The 19815-nt window shown below is 40.8% G+C and overlaps 1 protein-coding gene across 4 annotated transcripts in view; it reads right to left on the bottom strand.

Moving 5' to 3' along the window:
- The window catches only part of LOC131135135 (unconventional myosin-Ic-like), a 47793-nt gene that overhangs the window by 25453 nt on the left and 2525 nt on the right, over positions 1-19815 (bottom strand). The window contains exon 1 of one of the 4 annotated variants that reach the window (XM_078792895.1): positions 18882-19059. The exons of 2 other annotated variants lie outside the window; for them this stretch is intronic. Coding sequence is in view for 1 of the 2 variants with exons in the window: in XM_078792894.1 (XP_078649020.1) it covers positions 4651-4668 (18 nt within the window). In the remaining variant the exon portion in view is untranslated. Of the gene's footprint in view, positions 1-4650; positions 4917-18881; positions 19060-19815 lie in introns of those variants that run through there. One more of the 4 variants, XM_078792894.1, reaches the window with a different exon arrangement.

Raw genomic sequence — 19815 nt, 5'->3', positions numbered from 1 at the left:
AACAAGCATTCACACTCACATTCATACCTATGGACAATTTGGAGTCACCAATTAACCTAGCATGTTTTTGGAATGTGGGAGGACACCAGGGTACCACACGTACGTATGGGGAGAACATGCAAACTCTACACAAAGATTCCCAAGCGGAGAGATTCGAACCCAGATCTTCCCAATCTCCTGACTGTGTGGCCTACATGCCAGGCCTGGTTTTGGAAATAACCATATAGGATTCAACAAAAATGCACTGTCAGACTGATTGACATATAATTCTGCAAAATAACAACAACAATGGGATAGAGGAACGCTTAAGTTCCAGGAACTACAATTACTAAGGGCGCATTATTTGCAGAGGACGACTAGGTGACTCCAAATGACGTAGAATAGCAGCGTGTCTGTGTCCTCAAAACACCTCAAAACAAATCTGTGAAAGCTCAGGGAACTTTACTTTCTATACGTTTCTTACTTGATTTTGTATTTTAGGGTAATATCTGCAGGGGTAATATCTGTCTGTTGATTGACAAGTCATCTCAATATAGATGTAATGTAAACTCACCCAAACAATAAAAATATTACAAATACAAATGCTACTAAATTTGTTTTTTTTGGGGGGGGGGGTTATTGGTAAGTAAGGTAGAAGAAATTAGCGAACTTGGAATTTTTGGGAGGTGCACATCAGCTACAGAGAGTTTGGAGGTCAAAATGAAAACAGCTCGGTAGCATAATTCAGCCTTCACTCCCCACCAGAGACATTCATGACCAGCATAACAGATGACTTGAGCCAGACCACATGGAGCACGGCACAGGAACACAAATACGGGATTATGAATAATGGGAAGATGAGGTCATGATTTACTACAAGGAATCCCAAGCGCAATGCATTACTCATTCACTTCTCCCCTCCTAACTGCTCTGTGCATCGTTCAAATACCCTCCCGTTCAAGTCCACTGCTTTTCTCTCCATTACTTCATTGTTTCAAATGCTGCTTTCAGTGTTGGGCTTTCCTGAGTAAAAAGGTAGCACACCCCAGACCTCCACCTATTTGTACAAGTCACAAATGTACAAAATCTCAGGAACACACCAAGTATGCACCTTCCTGGTTCCTACATGTCGTCATGCTTTCCAAATCCTGTGGCGCAAACAAAGTAGCTGGTGCCAGCTCCGCAGATGCACAGAGTTCTTCCTCAGCTGTAGTTTGGTACTTACAGGAACTTACTATTAAGTAAAAATACAAAGCCTAATAGATGACACAGAATGTTAGCCCAAATAAATATAACTCTTCAGTCAAATCAGTCAATGTTTCACTGTAAGGGGGATGACTTAATTTGCTAATCTAACAGGAACTTGCAATGCGATATTCCAATGGTTATCAATTATTTTTCCCACTTTTCCAGACCTTTAATGGACATCCAGCTATCCACAGTATCTAGAACAAACATCATGAAATCATTTTGCAAAGTATTTGCAAAGCAAAATTCAAGGTTCAATTTGCAAAAGGGTGGATATCAGCACTAATCCCTTGTTTCACATGATAAAGTGCCACTACAATAATGGCAACCAAATGACTGCGGCATGCGGGTCTGATAAGGAAAGTTACTTGAAAGGTATTTTGACCTTCATACTTTTTCACCAAGGTGTTTGGCACCCACTTCTCTCTCATGTTTGACACTAGTGGTTCCAGGAAGACAAATCATTCAGAGACATGGATGCAGCACTTGGAGAGAAAAAGCAATGCAGCTCGTTTTGACACAATCACAAATTCACCACAAACAAGGAAGAGGTCGAAAATCCCGAAACAGGTCTACATAGGTGGCTTCTGATCTTTCAAGAACTGGCTTCTGATGGAGACATTAAGGTATTGGTAATACATGCAGCTTTGTGAGGATAAACTATTAGAGCACAGACTTTATACAGTTTTATACAGTTAAACCCGCTAAAGTCAGTCCCCGCTTATGGCGACAACTGCTAGGCCTGTAATGACAAAACATTTTGCTGGCCAACAATTCTATATAATATAATTGTGAATAATAATCAAGTACTATGTGAGCTCTAAGCATATACTTCCCAGCCATTTACAAAAACAGTATGGCAAAGCGCACTGGAAAACATGAAGTTCCCCCAAGATAATACACTATGTAGACAGTCTCTAAAAAGGAAAATCTCTGTTAAGAAACATATGAGAAGATGCTCACTCTGTGCTGTGTTCATTTCAAATAGAGCCAATGCGTGCAGATGCATACAGAGTGAACCCTTTTGTACGATTATACATTTTTTCCATAGTTTGGCTTGTCCTGTGACTTGTGGTCAGGTGCGACTTCTCAAAATAGATATATATATATATATACACACACACACACACTATCGCTCAAAAGTTTGGGATCACTTGGAAAAATCATCTGATACAATTTCATTGTTTGTGAAATGGATAAAAATGTTTGTAAAATGTAAAAAATTGTTTGTGAAATGCATGAAAATTTGTTTTTCTTTGGAAAACAAAGACATTTGCAAGTGATCCCAAACTTTTGAGCGGTAGTGTACATATACATATATATATTTATTATATATATACGTATGTAGAATTTAACATATTTTTCTATGTGAAGTCATACTGACTTGGCCAGCAACACATTGTTCCTTATGCCTCTGGCCAAAGTCACAAGCAAGCAATCGCTAATTTCACTTTCGATTATGTCATGAACTGCTAGTGATGATGTCAGTCAGCCAGTCTGAGGGGAGAAGACTTGTGCTAAATTCCATTAAATAACCTCCTCCAAAATTCACACTCCCAGTTTCAACCCCAGCTGCAGACTTATTGACACTGTAATCATGATTACCATTGCAACACCCTGCAGGCTCAGCTAGGTTTATTTCCAACACTATGGAAAGCGGTCAGGCAGGTGGGACAACCAAGCAGAACCTACCAACCTGGGCACCAATGTTTGGGCCAAAACACAAACGTGGCACTCAGGGAAAAGTTTTGTCATACATGGACAAGACTACTTCACCATGTAGTCTCAATGGGCCATGGTCACATGACTGCATTCGTGTCAGCTGCACCTTTAACAATGAATGTACTGTATTGTAAACAAAGAGCGGGGTGAAAAATAATAAACTTTCATAAGTTTCCCACAATATAAACAAATATCTTAGCTTAACAATCTTAAATAAATCATTATTTCCAAGACACTGATGATCAACTTACCCGTCCCCAACAGTACTCCATGGATATTCAGCTCCCAAGGTTTTCGTGTAATTCCATTTGTATTCCAAACAGCTAACAAACCATTCCCAACCCAACTTGCCAATTTTGATGCTGTAAGGAGTCGGGGGAAGAATGGAAAACCAGACAGTGTCTGGAAGAGCCAAACATAAACTACCGACTTAGCTGAAGTGCGACGGGCGTGCAAAAAGTGTATTATCCACGAAGGCGTCCATCTTCAACCGACATACGGCAAACAATGTCTTGGAAAAGTCATCATTGCAGAAGCATGTGAGTTGCAGATGAGAATGAATGTCAGTGTAAATGCACACCATTGGGAGAGAGAGAAAAAAAAAAGTAGGAACTTAAAGTCACAGAGGCTTTCGCGACAATGGACTGATGCATCAACACACTTTTTGTCAGCATGCTTGTGCACACTCAATGACTGCTAGAAAATCAATCAATCAGCAATAAATAAATATAATAATAATAAAACGGCAAATAATTAAAAATTAAGAAACCACATATAGTTGGTGGGTAGACAAATTATTTTTTTCAGGTTAAAATTAACAAAGCATTATTAGAGCCCTGTAGATATGACAAAACACGACTACAGTCACATTTATACTCTTTTTATTTACAACATATTGCGCAACTGCAGGGTCTTGAGACACATGCTAACTCGCAAACTAGAGATCTCGCGACCTAAACGCTAAGCCTCCAAGTTATTTCCTTTAAACTTAAAAAGCCAAAAACTTACCACTTCCACACTGATAGGGAGGATAACTATTAACAGTTATTTAACCTTTAACATGAACATTAATCAAATGTAATATTTTTTTCTGGGTACATGATACCATACAGCATCCATATCAAACTTAACATAAACTCAACATTAAACTTTCAAATCATATCAAACACGCGGCCCGCGGGCCAAATGTGGCCCGCAGGACACTAGTTTGAGGCCCCTGGCCTAGGACATAACCCCTGCAAAAATCGTGAATCTACTGTATCGATACTCAATATACCACCACAGTGCTAGTGACTGCCAAATAATGTCGCCTGTCCGCACAACGTCACAATGGGATTGCCATACACTGTAGGAGGAGCAAACATGCACCGTGACAAGGACACGCCTTCTTATACATCATACAACTATAAAGGGGATCAGGTTTGGATAGTCGACTGGACAATTAAGCAACAATCACCTCTATCGTTCAGGTTGAAGACAATGTTACCCAACTTGTTGCACAATTTCAAGCAAAACGAAGGCGATCGTTATTAGTATAGCAACATCTCCTGCTTCTTCCATCATCGTGTTGGGAGTACAACCTTCCCTCCAAACTTTGAAAACTGCACACAATCCAATGCATTTTATAAACATTCACAACCAACACTTTTAAAAGGCAGAACGGCATCTTCTGCGGAATAGTCGAGTAGCTGAAGGTCTTACCAAAGGTCTGTACTTCATGACCCCTTGCTCCAGTGATTTCGAACGAGATCGGTCTCCACTGAGCTGACAGTCCAGCTATCAGTGCCTGGGTTGTAGCACAGCGTCAAGGCCGCTATTTGGTTTGTTTTTAGAAGCGTTCCCCTCCGTCCTGAGAGCCAGCTGCCATCGCGTCTCCTCTTACTGCTTCTAATACAACAGTTAGTTCACCCACCGTCTCACCGTGCACTCATTCCCTCATTTTCCTTTCCCTCCCTCGCTCCAGAGGAAATAGTCTCTGTGTTGGGTGACACATAACTCCCCGCCTCCCTACCCTCACCCTGCTTCAATGCCCCCCCCCCTCCCCACCAACCCCTACGTTACCCTTTCTTTTCCCCTCCCAATGTCAAGACAGAAAACTTTCCACAGTCCCTCTGTTACTCTCTCCTTCGTACATCTTCTCAAAAGAAGGGAGCAAACATACCAAGATTATTAGTCCAATTTTACTACAGGGAGTTCAATTAGTCTGGACACACACACACACACACACACACACACACACACACACACACACAGGAACTCTAACAGATCAAAGGCCTCAGCGGTGTCATGCATCTGCTTGTTCATACTAATAACAAGTGACATTTTACAGCCAATGAGTGTGTGCTCCTGACAAGGCATACGGGTGTCAGCCTAATAAGCACAAATTGTGGCCAGATTGTGATCACGTTGTCTTACAATCACATTTATATCGTTGAGCTGTGCGGCAAGACTTTATTTTGGACTACAAGTCACTCCTGTATAAGTCGCTTGCACGTTTAATTTTGTTACTTTTTTTGATTTGTACCAGAGACATAAGGAGAATGGGTAATAATAAAGGATTTCTGAACCTACAGCAGTTTGTTGACATGGTTTTGCTTTGGCACAATATTGCCATAGGTGTGTTTTATTAGTTGTGAAAAGGGGGATTAAAGAACAGCCGAGTCTGAGTCTACCATGAAAAAGGAACCACCTTTGGTCTTATGCCAAAGCTTTGAAGGTAAGTGGTAGATCCTTTCCTGTTGCTCCTGACACACTTTTTTTTGCACACAAGCAATAATGATGACTTTAACAATACAAAACATGTTGACATAAACCAATATTTCATTAGACAACCACTTTGGGTCAAAGCAACAAAAGTGGTCAACATTGTCAACGTGGGCTTAAGTGGGCACTTTGTATTAATAACAAGACTGTATAACCAATTTACTGTATTATGGCAAGGATGCACAGTGGGGAAAAGGGCTTTGGTACTCCGAGCTGAAGCTTCAAAGAGCAGTCAAGGGGTAGCAGGAAAGATAAATTTTATAGGCCTCATTAGTATGACTTTCCTTCCTGAGGATCTAAAGAGAATCGGCCAGTAAATATAAATTCAACTGTGCTGGGTTTTGCTGCAAATTGCATGTCTCTCGGCCATTCCGACCTGTTTTAATTTAGGTTCTTAAAATGGTAACAATGTAGTAAAATATAAAGGTATTCAGCTGCACAGGTCATTCAAGCACAGCCAAGAGGTTCAGTATATTGAATGGAAGGTTGTTGTTTCAAATTACCTGACAAAGTGTGACATGGACATAGGGGTGCTGTATAAGGTATAAGGTCAGGACAACGCCAAGGTGCCCTGACTGACAGGGGCCCCCCAAAAATAAGTCCTTATTAAAAACTAAAAATGAGGCGGTGTCTAAAGTGATTCCTAGCGGCAGTCCTGCATGGACATAATATTAAAACGTCTTTTATTAACTAACCAACATCCATCACTTGATTTGGTATCCTTAGGGTACAAAGCATCACAATTATAATCACAATAAATCACAGGGAAAAGATTGGAGTCAATATGGTAGACATCATGAAAGAAAATAAAACTTAGTTCCCTCATATAGGTACTACCTGGTCTAGGTACTACCTGCAGTGGTAAGTGTCACAATGGAGCATTACTGACACCTAGTGACCAATGTAGAATACTACATATCACCGCAACATCCTTGAATGTGTCTTCTTGTGAAAAAAAAACAGAAGAAAAATATCCGCTTCATAACGCTAGTATCGATCTGCTCCTTATTATACTACACTTGGTTTTGGTACTATCACTATTGGGATGGATGCCCTCACCCCTACCCTGACTGTCGTAGGTTAAAAGTACAACACACGTTCCATCAAATGTGTACACAGTTTCAGAAGTATTTATACAATGGAATATTTTAGGATTTAAAGCCCAAAATACTTCAAACCAAAAAAGGCAGGTTCTACAGGAAAAACCTCCAAAGTGAGCGAGGCACACTCCACCTATGAAGATGTGTGAGCGTTTTCTTTTTACACTGCCCTCGTGTGGTCCTCACAGACTAAAAATAAAGCTCAGGGAGGAGCTTAAGTTTTTTGCTGAGGCAGACACTGACAAATTTACATTTTTCTGCGCAATGAAGGGGAAAAAAAACACACTGAAGTGGGTTGAACAAGCTCTGTGTGAGAGATTAAACTGCGCACACCTCCACCTTGCTCTCTCGCTCCCTCCTTTTTTCTGTCCCCACAGCCAGAATAATCAGCGCCTACGCTGCAGGAACCTGAGTATTGTGTTCCAGACTCTCACCGCTGTTATATACATAGTGGACAGACAGCAGGCAATAAGATGAGATGGTGTTAGACACACAACTCTAAACATTGGTTTCTGCTATTTATGACGACTTATGGCACTTTAACAGACTGCAAGGTGTGTGTGTGTGTTCTGCAGGCTGAGGCACATTTGTGCTGAGTTGGAAGGAGGCGGAGCTTGAGCTCACCACTAATATCTTGTACAGCTGTCAGACTTTAACTCTTCCCTGTCCAATTTCTTTCAAAGTTGAGATCAGTGGTTCTCGACTGGCCCTCACCCCTTAATGATGAGCCGCCATCCACACTGAGAAAATTCCTATTTGTCAGCTGTCATATATTTACTGAAAATACACTGTAATTAGGATTAGTAGACAACTATTATATTACAACATACCTGCAAGGCATGCTGGGTACACCAGTGGCAACTACAATCCACTCCGCTAAAGCATAGTGAGATATTTGCTGTGCAAAAAAAAAAAAAAAAAAATCTTTAAAATAAGTGTAGACTTGCATAGAGCCAGGCTGTACCTGCACACACACATATCTCCACCACTGCACAAAATTAAACCTGTCCTATTTTGTATGTGTGGGTTCTATGAGACCGCAAGGCGAACACACAGTGCAATATTTTTTATTCAGGGCCGCAAGCAAATGCAACCTTGGCATACGACGTCCTGTAGCCGACAAGGTTTTGTCTTCAAAATAAAATTCTGCAACTAAAATAACGCCACAAAACCAACCTGTAAGTCAATCATTTCATGTTCTAAATGAGATCACATCACATTTTTTATGACACCAACCAAAAAGCTTCATTTGAATTACCATGTTTTGTGTCATGGGTAATTATGCAAATTAAACCATGACGTCCCCCCTCCAAAAAATTTGGTAATTAGACAATTATGAATCCCGCCGGCACCACAATTAGACAGCTGCTTGATCTCTGTTTTTCTGTTTACAGTTGTGAAGCAATACATACTGCAATGTAATGTAAGAGTGAGGGAGCCATGGAAACAATGCAAACATTGTTTGATCTCTCCATTTGATCAGCTTTATAGCTTTTTATTCCCGCCTTAACCTTTTGGTCAACAGAATAATTGCTTGTATGGCCCTTATCTGAGGTCACAGATAAGGACAACACTGAGTCCTCTCAAAGTTCAAGTTGCATTGTGCCTTGGAAGGATATACACTTGTCCCTTGCTACATTGTGATTTGAACATCACTCCCTAACTCTACAGCACCAAGTCAAAATGTACTTAGTACGTATAGTATTCTGGTCACTAAGTGTCAGTAATGTGACACTGATGAAACATTACCTTAGATTACCTTAACACTGGATGAGTCGGACATGGCATGTCCAACATGTTGAGAGTGAAAAAAAGGTTGTCACCCATTCTTACTCTGTTCACTCCATTTGAAGTACTTTCTAGAGTTTAGAACAATATGCCATGAGCGGTGGCCACCTCCTGTGTACCTACTATGTATGATCCCACAGCCTGTAGCGTTGTACAATGTGGTTGTAAACAAAGAATAATAATACAGGACAGGAAATAGTTTAAAAGTTATTACCTCAGCTAATTTTATGAGGTTGTTTTTATAAGAATGTTGGGGTTACTGACATACAGTATGCTAAGCTATACATGCTAAGATGTCACGAGAACCTGGAGGAGAGTGAACACTCGGAAAGCTGCAGGCCCCAACAACATGCCAGGGTGTTCAAGGAATGTGCTGACCAGCTGGCTGTGCATATTCAACACCCCAGAGCATCATATCAAAAGCCTGCCACAATCATTCAAAAACCCCGACAATCTTCTCTCAGTGACAACCAGCGGATTGCACCCACCCTCATTATGATGAGGTGCTTTGAGGGGTTAGTAGGACCACATCATCTCCAGTTTACAGATGACATGAATGTAATTGGGCCTTAGCCGAGATAAGGCTTTCCGTTCCAAATAAAAATACATACATGAACAAGAACCCCACCAGGACCAGTGTGCCTATACATCCAATTCAATCCTTATAATAATAATCCAATAATTGTCCTTTCTCTATCTTCAAATTCATACCACACGCAGGGACGGAGAAAAAGAATCTGAATCCCACACAACCAGTTTTAGGGAAGAACGCGTGACCTTGAGTCTGTGGGAAATTCTGAAGTGGGAACTTTCTCCTACCACCCCTCTTTCGCTTCTCTGCTCCATTCTTCTTATACTCCTCCTTCCTGTTTCACTTCCTCTGAGCAGTTTGTTCATTATGATCTTAAATAGTCATTATTATTAACACAAACGTAAAAAATGATTCAACTTATTAATAATGAGGGTTCTATAATGGCAAGTTCATTAGTCGTTTCTAGGGATCGACCGATATGTTTTTTTTGGGGACGATGACGATTTTTTTCCATCACCCTTAGCCAATGGCCAATTTTGCTTGGGCCGATATTTGTGGCCGATACTGCTTTTGCTCCCTCAATTTACATGCAAAAATGACAATGATAACAAATATTACAGGTCTCAAGTTTAAACAAATATTTATTGAAATGTAAACACTGAACACAGTAGGATTCAGCTTTCTTAAACACATTTCAACGGTGATGGGCTGTGTGTGGTGTGGAAACCAAGCTTATTCTTTTACTTGTGAAATAAAAATTGTTCTCTGCTCTAAAAGACCCTCGAGCGAATATTTCAACTAAGTTTAACTGTTAGAGGCTATTTAAAAGTTGAAAACGCGCCCTTTTGTTATGATTCACCAGTGGGGGGCCACTGCGTGTGTTGCAGGGTCCTCCGGCAACACAAAGCTGCCCGACGGATGGCTGTCTGTAAATCATGCGGCTGAAAAAAAATTGGCAAACCCACACGCGTATCGGCTGATGCCGATTCAAGTAAAGAACGCAAATATCGGTGTATCAGTCGATCCTTAGTCGTTTCAATAGTTATGGCTATTAATCAGGGCTAATCAGGTAATCAATCAGGGTTGTTTACTGTCTACATATTATCTGATACTGGTGCCAAATCGGTACTTCTGTTGTTCTGCGGTTGTCAATCGCGCTACGGCAAAATGTGTGTGCCGTGTTGGAAGTGAGCACTGCCTGGATGACATCCCCACCCATCTCCATTACAATATCCTCAATAATCACTTTGCACCTCAGCTAAATCCCTTGTCCCAAGAGGACATAATGACACTAAACCTGCCCTTAAACAAAAAAAAATATGTCTGTACAGCTGAGCTATGTTAAAATGACACACCTAGTTTTAAAACATGGTTTGCTGGTTTTGTCTACCAAGCAGATATGCCTGATGTAACATGCATGGAAGTCAAATACATAAAGCACAACTCTGGGCTAATGGTTTCTTTTGCTTCTTGTTACCTTCTCGTAAACTTGTCTTTCCTTTTAACACACCACAGATTTTATAGCGCAACACTACACATATCATTCATAGCCCCAAAGTTGTTTTTTCCTCTCAGCATTAACCCTATGGCTGCAAACAAATAGATGCTCAAAGTGCTCCTATCCACATGTTAATTCCTGCATGTACATCTCCAATTACCCCCTACAAACAAAACCCACACTGGTGCAAACTAAGTCTTGACATGAACCAGACATCCATCCCCATCTTCAGCAACTAGCATTCCTCTGTCACTCGTACCACTACTATTCACACACTTTCAATACTTGATATATTTCGGAAAAACCCAAAAACTGAGGTGGCAGAGACTGCAAAAGAAAGCACAAAAAAACTGCATATATGGTATTGCGGTGTAGCTGTGATGTCAGAGTGAAAGAATGCAAGCCATGTGGGCGGAGAATTGGGAAAAAATATAAAGATGATGCAGAGCAGGAAGTTGGAGACAGATGTTATAACAAATACAAGCAAGAATTTACATATAAGAGCGGAACCGTGACCACCACTTGAACCAGATATTGCCTGCAAATGAACCCAAATGTACGGAATGAAAACTACTTTAAAAAGGCAAGCACAGACAAATGTGCCAAGTTTAATTACCAAGCACTCTCAGTCATTGTATCAGAGTTGAAAAAACCATGTCCAAAAAAATATGTTCTAAGACTTGTTATGGTTAAGATCTGGTATGGCATTAAAAAAAATAATACTGCCATATTATTGAGTACTGACCGATGACAGATGAGCAACAGCACAGCAGAGATACTATGAGAGAATACACATGCACACAAACAGGCTTTTCCAGTCAATGGGCAGGTGGAAACTCGCTGGAGAGGTAGTCAAAACATCGGGACCATTTTACCTGTCCATCCCCCATTCCAACTCTACATCATCCTCTCCCAACCCGTGTAGTGCATTTCTCACTTTATTCTATCTTTTCAACCCCCTTATCCACTGCTATTTTGTCCCAATCCCTGTCATCATCCCGTACAGATCAAGCATCATCTTAGTCTTGTTTTTCCAAGCCGTCCATATATGGTGAGGTTGGACTGCTCAAACAAAGCTGCTTGCCTGCAGACAGCACAGCTCACGGCTTGATAACAATAAAGCCAAGTGGACCAATGACCACTCCAGACCGAGGTAGAGCTTTATCAGCTGATATTTACAGTGACGATATCATGACTTCCTTCACACACTGATAATACTGTTCTATTTTGGTGTCTCTTGCTTTGGATATGACGCAGAGAAACTATTTATTGAAAACCTGATGAATGCCGAATGAGGGACAAAAACGGTGATCAGTTTATTGGTAAACCCAGTTAGTGATACCATTTCAAAATGTTACATGAAAGCCCATTTATAAGTCGATCTACTTATGTCGAGTTATTAACAACTAGAGGTGTAACCAGACACTATGTTCACAGGATGACATAATACAGAAAGAAAGAGAAAAAGCTCCGCTGTCCATATTAGAGTTTTGAATTATTTTGGTGCTTTCCTGAGTATACTTCAGGAACACAAAATTAGAAGAGCTTGCAGACACTCTCACCTTTAACGAGGAAAGGCGGGAGGTAAGATTCTTTGAAATAAACAAGCGCTGACAGCTTCTAGCAAGCCAAGCGAATCAGCGGATTGCTGAAGTTGAAAAATGTTGCCTAGCAACAATGTCTAACAAAACACAAAATAATACCAGCCTTGAGAATCCAGGTCCAAAATCACTGGGAAAATGAAAAATACAATTGTTGAGATTGATCACACTGCACAAATGAACGATGAACTACAACCAGGACAAAAGACATGAATGTTGCTTCAACAAAGCGACAAAATGCCAATTTCCTACAATCAAAGGAGGTGACATCAACACAATCAATACTTGTATCCCACTGTATGGATGAAACAACACCACACCCGACATTATCGTTAAGTTTACCATCAAGGAACTCACAGATAAACAATCTGGATAATTATTAACGATCATATCACCATGACAACAAAGAAATTACAATCAAGGAGCTTGTGAGCTCAGCATTAGCCAATAATCTGCTCATGTGGGTCAAAATCTATTATGGGATGAAGTTAAAATAGTGTTTGTTTTATTTCATGTGTCAATCTAAATTATATTTATGAAGATTTAGTAATTTAGTAAGTATTTTTCATATTCAGTGCAGCTATTGTGCAGTAGTGCAACAACTTCAAATGAGTTACAACATTCCCAAACATTGAGCTTCCTGTTTACTCCAAATACTTCCTCTGTGCAATTATTTGGCATATTTAGTCTTGGAACCCAGATGTTGAAATGGTCTTTAAAAAAATACAGTTTATTTCACAATTGAGCAGCTGGTCAGGTTTCCCTCCGCGCACACACACACACAATATTGGTATTACAAAGACTGAAAGACAAACAAATCCTAAAAAGATACATTGTGAATTATAGTATATCATATTTATGTACTTTGTATTCAAGAATTGTATTTTCAGAATTACCTGCTAGCAGTTTATTTTGTTTCATTTTAAAAACGGTGAAAGCTATTTGCACAAAAGTTCAGCAGTTTTATGTTTTGTCCACTGTACCGAAAATGAATCCATCAGTGACCCCAATACCGAGGTGCATACCAAGCCATTACACCCCATCCCTTTGGATCTCAAACTTTATGTTGCCAAATGTGGTCGTAGCAATATCAAGGCTGCACTACCAGTATCTATCACAAGTAAAAATGTTGTATGGAGACACCCTAAGCAGAAATAATACAATATAAGGCCAAATATTTGATGAAGACATTTGCATTGTTATTAGAAATTTGTTCAACATCAGACAAGTGTAAAATACTGGAAAAGACCGCAAAGTATGTAACCTTGTAACTCAAAGATGACAGGGACCTGCTTCTCAGAATGCTTAAGCTGTCAGAGTGTGCTCTGATAAGGAATTCCTCTCTGCTGTCTGTGCCAATCACAACCAAAACCAAATTCTGGGACGCATACCTATACATGCTAACCTTTGGCAGCAATAAGCAGGTAGAGATCAACCTCACAGTCAAAGTCCGATTTTTTCCCACTTATATCCAGTCTGTGCTCACGCTGGCATCTGATTTCATGCTTTTTTTCCCCACTTTTATTAGTCCAACCCAACCCAGTCCCGCTGCCTTTCTCTTGCCAAGTCCAAGGCCACACCTGTTCAAATTGTTCTTACATTATCAAAGCTCCATGCATGGTCTCGGTTAAAGGTTAACAAAATCGTACCATGTGAGAAAGGAAGCCCTTGCAGCCTTAATAAGGACACTGGCATCCTCTATTGACACTACAGTGGAGGCTATGCAATACTCCGGCATATACTGTAAACATACGACATAAAGTCAAGTTTGAAACATTTGAAATACATAGTGAGGAGGAAGCACAAGTGTCTGAAATAAGGGAAGATGCTGTGTGTCCCATAAGAACACCTTCATGAAGAGTGTCGCAATACATCACTTGACCTCCGTGACATCTTAGTCAATGATTGGCGAGAGTGATAACTTATTTCTCTTGCTCGTTGGAAATCGAGGGGGCCGCACAGTTAACGCATAAAGTCCAGTATGTTTGAATTGTGTGACAAATTCAGAGTCAATCACCTATGTAGCCGAGTCACAAGCAAAGGTTAAACCAAACGCGATGACAGTTATGTGATAAATGTGAAATGTTATTTTAAAAAAAATCAACATAAAACATGATTCAGAATACCAAAACATGAGGCACACATGCTCAAGAAAAGAAATGTTAGTTAATAGTTAATGCGATCACTCCTCCCGCCATGAACGACAGAAAGTAGAGGAAAACAGCAAACCATGCCAGACCAACGAGAGACCCACATGCCGCCATGTAAATACGATAAATAAAACAAGGCTATTTAGTGTTTATTGAGCAAAGGCACATTTTTATGTCATGCCACATCAAAAAACAACTCTTACCGTCAAGTGCAGGGATGGGCAAACTACGGCAGAGGGGCCACATGCAGGCCACCAAGCGTGTGAATCCGGCCCGCCAGTTGCTTTCTAAGTATTTCAACTTTTAACATACAAACTGGCAACATGACTTGCAAGTCGGATGTCTTATTTAGGTTTAAAAAAAAAAAAAACAACAACTTTAAAATTAAATTACATAGTTTGATGCGATATATATATATATATATATATATATATATATATATATATATATATATATGAGAACATATAGCTGATAGTATAACACTTTTACAGATAAAATTAGACAAATAATTCAAGGAAAATTATAAGCATAAAATAGTGTGTGTGTTAAATATATGTTCTGGCCCCCCGGAAAATTTTGTTAACTCAATGTGGCCCACAAGTCAAAATATTTGCACATGCCTGGTCTAGTGGAACAGTCTTGTCACTATACACTATACAGGTCTTACACCTGGATTGTGTCAAAAGTGGAGCGGAATCTAAAATAATCACCACAACAGTAACTGTTATTGCAAATGTTGAGCCAAAATCCGAGGCTAGCAGGAGGGTTTGGAAAGGGAGTTTGCAGTTTTTTGCCATTTGTGGGTAGTCTTGAAACATAACCCCAGTGAATAGAGGGTATCTACTCTAATGGTAAGGCAAACACTCCATGCCATATAATTCCTGTAATTACTGTAAAGCACGTTGCAAAAGTCAATGAGTCTGATGACATTAATGGTAATTGTAGCGAGTAGTTGGGTGTGTCACGACTAACCTCACTGACAGTATGGTTGGAAAGGTACTTCTATAGTAGCAGGCTTGATACTGTCGCAGAAGGCTCTCTTTGAATGGTCAGTATCTCCTCCTACTTCCTATTCACAGGAACGGCGCTTACTGCCTAAGCTCTACATTACCAGTGGCTTTTGGTCTCCTTTTTTAAATTTTGATCACAATCATAGGATTAGAGTGTCTTCCCTAAGGTTCTGGTTTGGGAGGGGTTGTTTGCCCTACACCATGTGTCAAGCACGGTCATATGCCAAGGCAGCCACAAACACAAGAGGTGAATCAGATGATCCAGATGGTAACGCAACAAAGTGAAGGCGGAAGTAGATGTAAATAACACTGAAGTATGTCTCCCGCTGTGCGGCGCTAACATCACAAATGTCTTAAATTCATATTAAAAAAGGAAGAATCCTGAAGTGAACATGTCTATATACTGTATATATGAGGATCTGACAAATCCAAAGCCAGGACGACACCTGGATGACCAAGTGTACATCAAAGTCTCCCCTTTACTTTCATATGGAGATATTTAAACGCATTTCCACATGACAATACAAATTAAAAATAAGTCAAAACGGTATGTTCTGTTGATCAAAAATAGAGCGTAAAAAAAACCTCCCAGATCCCGCATGTCCAAAAATGGCAACAAGGCCGGTATGGAGTTGGACTCATTTCAAGGGTGATTTCCAATCCCACCGCAGTTACCACTGCAATACTGACTCGAAAGCACTAACTCGTAACATTTATTCCCAGCAGGGTGGGGCTCACTGTACCACTGGATGAGCTTTGGGATGTGGGAAAGAACTGAGAGGGAAAAACTCTGGAGGCTAACACCTACTATGCAGTCCTGTACACGTGGACACTGACGCAATACACACTGAACAAACACACCCACATGACAACAACCGAAGCATCATCCATTGTCCCGTGTAGCTTCTTTTTCCCCCATTCAAGTCAACCTGTCTCATGCTCTGACGCTTCTACATTAGCAGCACACAAGAAAAAGTTGTTCTGTACCAACTTTCCATGTGCATAGGGCAATGGCTGTGAACGCCCTTTGTCCTGGAAACTGCTTATCGGTCATATTCATGGCTTAGTCTACTTTGACAGCATCCCTGGGTGTCTTCCAGGCGGAACACCTCGCCATTATGGCCGGGATACACACCATTTCCAGGCTACGTGACGCCCTTTACCCAGCTAATCTTCCCCACCTTCCACAGCGTGTCGCTCTATGTGTGTAATAGCATTTAGATGCAGATTCTGGACAGGCTTCATACACCATGTCTGGACTGTATAAAGCCCCTCCCCTCACTCAACTTCCCTGCAACTCCTGGAGTTGGAACACCTCACCACTTTGACCGACATCCATGAACCATTCCTGGGCTGTTGGAGGCTCCTTCCCCCCCTCCACCTTCCATGGAGCCTCTCTCAAGCCCAAGCAATACTTATCAATGCATAAGATACATATATCTTAATATATATCACAGAAGGAGGAGATTTCGTCCTGACAGCAAACCATTACTGTGGATGGTTGTGTTTCAGGTGTGCTCACAAGTTGGTCGTGTTCCCTTTCTTCGTCACTACTTTCGAAACTATCGCTATTGTGCCTTCATTCATGTTAGCGCATGCTGGCTCATGACGATAACTTGTTGCTAGCACTCTGTATCCACTCACTAATAGCTCTGTTCATTTATCAGAACCAATATGTACAAACATATGCAGAGTGAACTGTTTTGTCATCCAGCCTGTGTGGGAAAGAGGGACAACAGATGAAACGGGAATCTTATACAGAAATCTTAAGACTAGAAAGTGCTGAGGAAGAAAGGCAAAATATGGTAGTATCTTAATGATTGATAAATTTGAAATTATTGTATTCAATCATTAAAAAAAACAGTACAACTTTCGGTGATTGTGCTTGAATGGGCATGAGAAATCAAAGCGAAAAAAGCTTACTGTGTAGAAGCAGGCAGACATCTGGGAAAAGCCACAATGTTGTCACAGATCAAAAATATCACCAAAAAACATCTCATTAAGATGGGGGAAAGAATCAGCGTGTGTGCCAGAGCAATCCAGTGGAAAGAAACCTCACCATAGCATAGGAAACACAGGGGAAAGCTTTGGAAAGAGGTATTGATCGCAACAGATTGAGATATGTTGAGCTTGAAAAGTGCAACATTCCTCTCAGCATCCCACAACAGCCGAGCAGTGGCTGTCATTTCAAGAGGATTAGATCACATTTATAGCTAAGTGGTGCTCATCTCCTTCTAGCTCGACGTAGCAGCTGCAGGCAGCCTCTGCAATAAAAGTAGGCCCTGTCCTCCAGATGACCTTGAGGCAACAGATCAGCTGCTCCAAGCACATTGACCACATCACGCCCTCCCAGCCATGTCGTCACTTTTTTCACCACACTCATCCTCCAAGTCCATCAATATTATGCAGATATTTTTTTTCTTAAATATATAGCATTACGTGCAGATGTCTCACTTCATGCCAAATAATTGTGTTGCTCTGACTGGAAGCCAGACACTTTGCTTGTTTTTGCAAACCTCACACAAATGAACAGGTGGAGGGTCCTGCTGACAAGTTGTTGTCACCCACAGTGTGACACTTTCCCATGGGGGGAAATAAGTATGCATTCCTGCTGATTGGGCAAGTTAGCCCCCTTACAAATATGTGAACAGTACCTAAGTTTTATTGGAGGTTTACCTTGAATGAGCGAGTGACTGAGAATGTAAAAATTATGTATATGTATTTAAAAATGAACTGTATACTGCAAGCAGCAGTTTTTTCTTCTTGGTCTCACATAAGCATTTCTGCAATATGAATAAGTAACTAGTAATCAAGTCCACGGCAGAGGATACTGGGAAAATGTATTGGTTTTTGTGTCTTTAAAAATGAATTAATATTATTGACTGAATAAAACTGGTATCTCGTTCATCTCGGTATCAGTTTTTCTGCCACAATTGATATCGGCGAGCGAGTGCTGACGTGCCCCAAACATACCTAAACTGACCATGACACTTCTTCGACAAATTACAACGCGTATAAGCAAGTCCAGCACCAATTCAGATTGTTGTTTCAAAGGTACTTTGTTTGTTATTGTGACACACACTACTGACGTTATAAATGGACGTTGAAATAACTTGAAGGGGTTCAATGCCGAGATCCTGGGCTCACGCCGAACGAAACAGCAATTCTAACGGATTCCCCCAAGCCAGTCAAAGCGATTGTTTTGAGGTTAAAATGCGTTCCTAATAAACTTCTCGGATTGAAAGTGCTTCATTTTAAACGGAGTTCGGCACCGTGTTGCCTCCCCCGCCCCCACGCGTTTCTCATTCAGCCTACACCAGCAAGCACGCCACCATGCCAGAAACGACTGGAAACATCTTAATAAAAATGAACAAACGTATGGTCCGCATGTTTCAACATGTTTTAAAACCGAAGCTGGAAACTTTGACTCAAGTTAACCGTCACTGTTACACCCCGCCATGACACTTTAAGCTAACTGCACATGGCCTACCTTAAAGAGCAAGATGTCAACTACGGTGACGTCCTTATTGTGTCCTCGACAAACTCGGTCCGGTTCTGTGTGTCCAATTAAACCGGTACCAGAGCAAAGTTGGCTTCAGTGGAAAAAGGTACTGTCAGTGCCTGGTGTCTGACAGTGGTGCCGGTGGACCCTCCCACCGTTCACGCAATACCCACACCCACAGCAGTGGTGGTCGATACTAAAAATGTTGGTGTCTATTCGATACCAAGTAACAATAGCATACCGATACTTTTACTTGAATTGTATGCATGTTTTAGGTGGATGTGTGAGGAGCCCTTGCCAACCACTACATCACCATGTTACACTCGTCATACTGTATATGATAACAATACATCAATACTCCACTCACATTAGATCTATAATTAGTTTTTACAGCAAGCCAACGTCACATGTGTAGAAGTGTGCTAAGGGTGATACTGAACATTTTTATATCAATCAATACTATTAAAGTACGAGGTGCCCACTTTTCATATTATCACACATTTATAAGATATTTGCAACTTTTTTTTATCAAGTATTAAAAAAATAAAAAATCATCAAATTTGTCGAGCATCCAGTTTTATATGATACGTTCATGACACAAGTCTCGTATCGACACTATCGACATTTGGATCGACCCGCCCGCTCGCTACCTTCGGCTTCACGCGGGAGTCTGCGACAGCACCTCCCTGTCAGTCGCGACACACACACACGCAACCGCGCAAGCATGCACACGTGATAAGTTGTGTTGTGATTTTTAAAAATGACAAGATTGCATCAGAACTTCCTAAAAAGCTTCAATGGGAGTGGTGTGGACATTTCCTCCTTCCTTCTCCTTCACTAAAAGACAGCAAAGCAACATCATTGTAACATCCTACATCTCTTGTATGACTGCTGTTATTTTAACACCAACATCTAATCAACA

Source organism: Doryrhamphus excisus, linkage group LG8, assembly GCF_037039965.1.
Source record: "Doryrhamphus excisus strain RoL-2023G ecotype Guam linkage group LG8, RoL_Dexc_Guam_v1.1, whole genome shotgun sequence".
NCBI classification, from domain to species: domain Eukaryota; kingdom Metazoa; phylum Chordata; class Actinopteri; order Syngnathiformes; family Syngnathidae; genus Doryrhamphus; species Doryrhamphus excisus.
The sequence above is the reverse complement of the archived record's forward strand: the minus strand, read 5'-3'. Positions and strand labels throughout refer to the sequence as shown.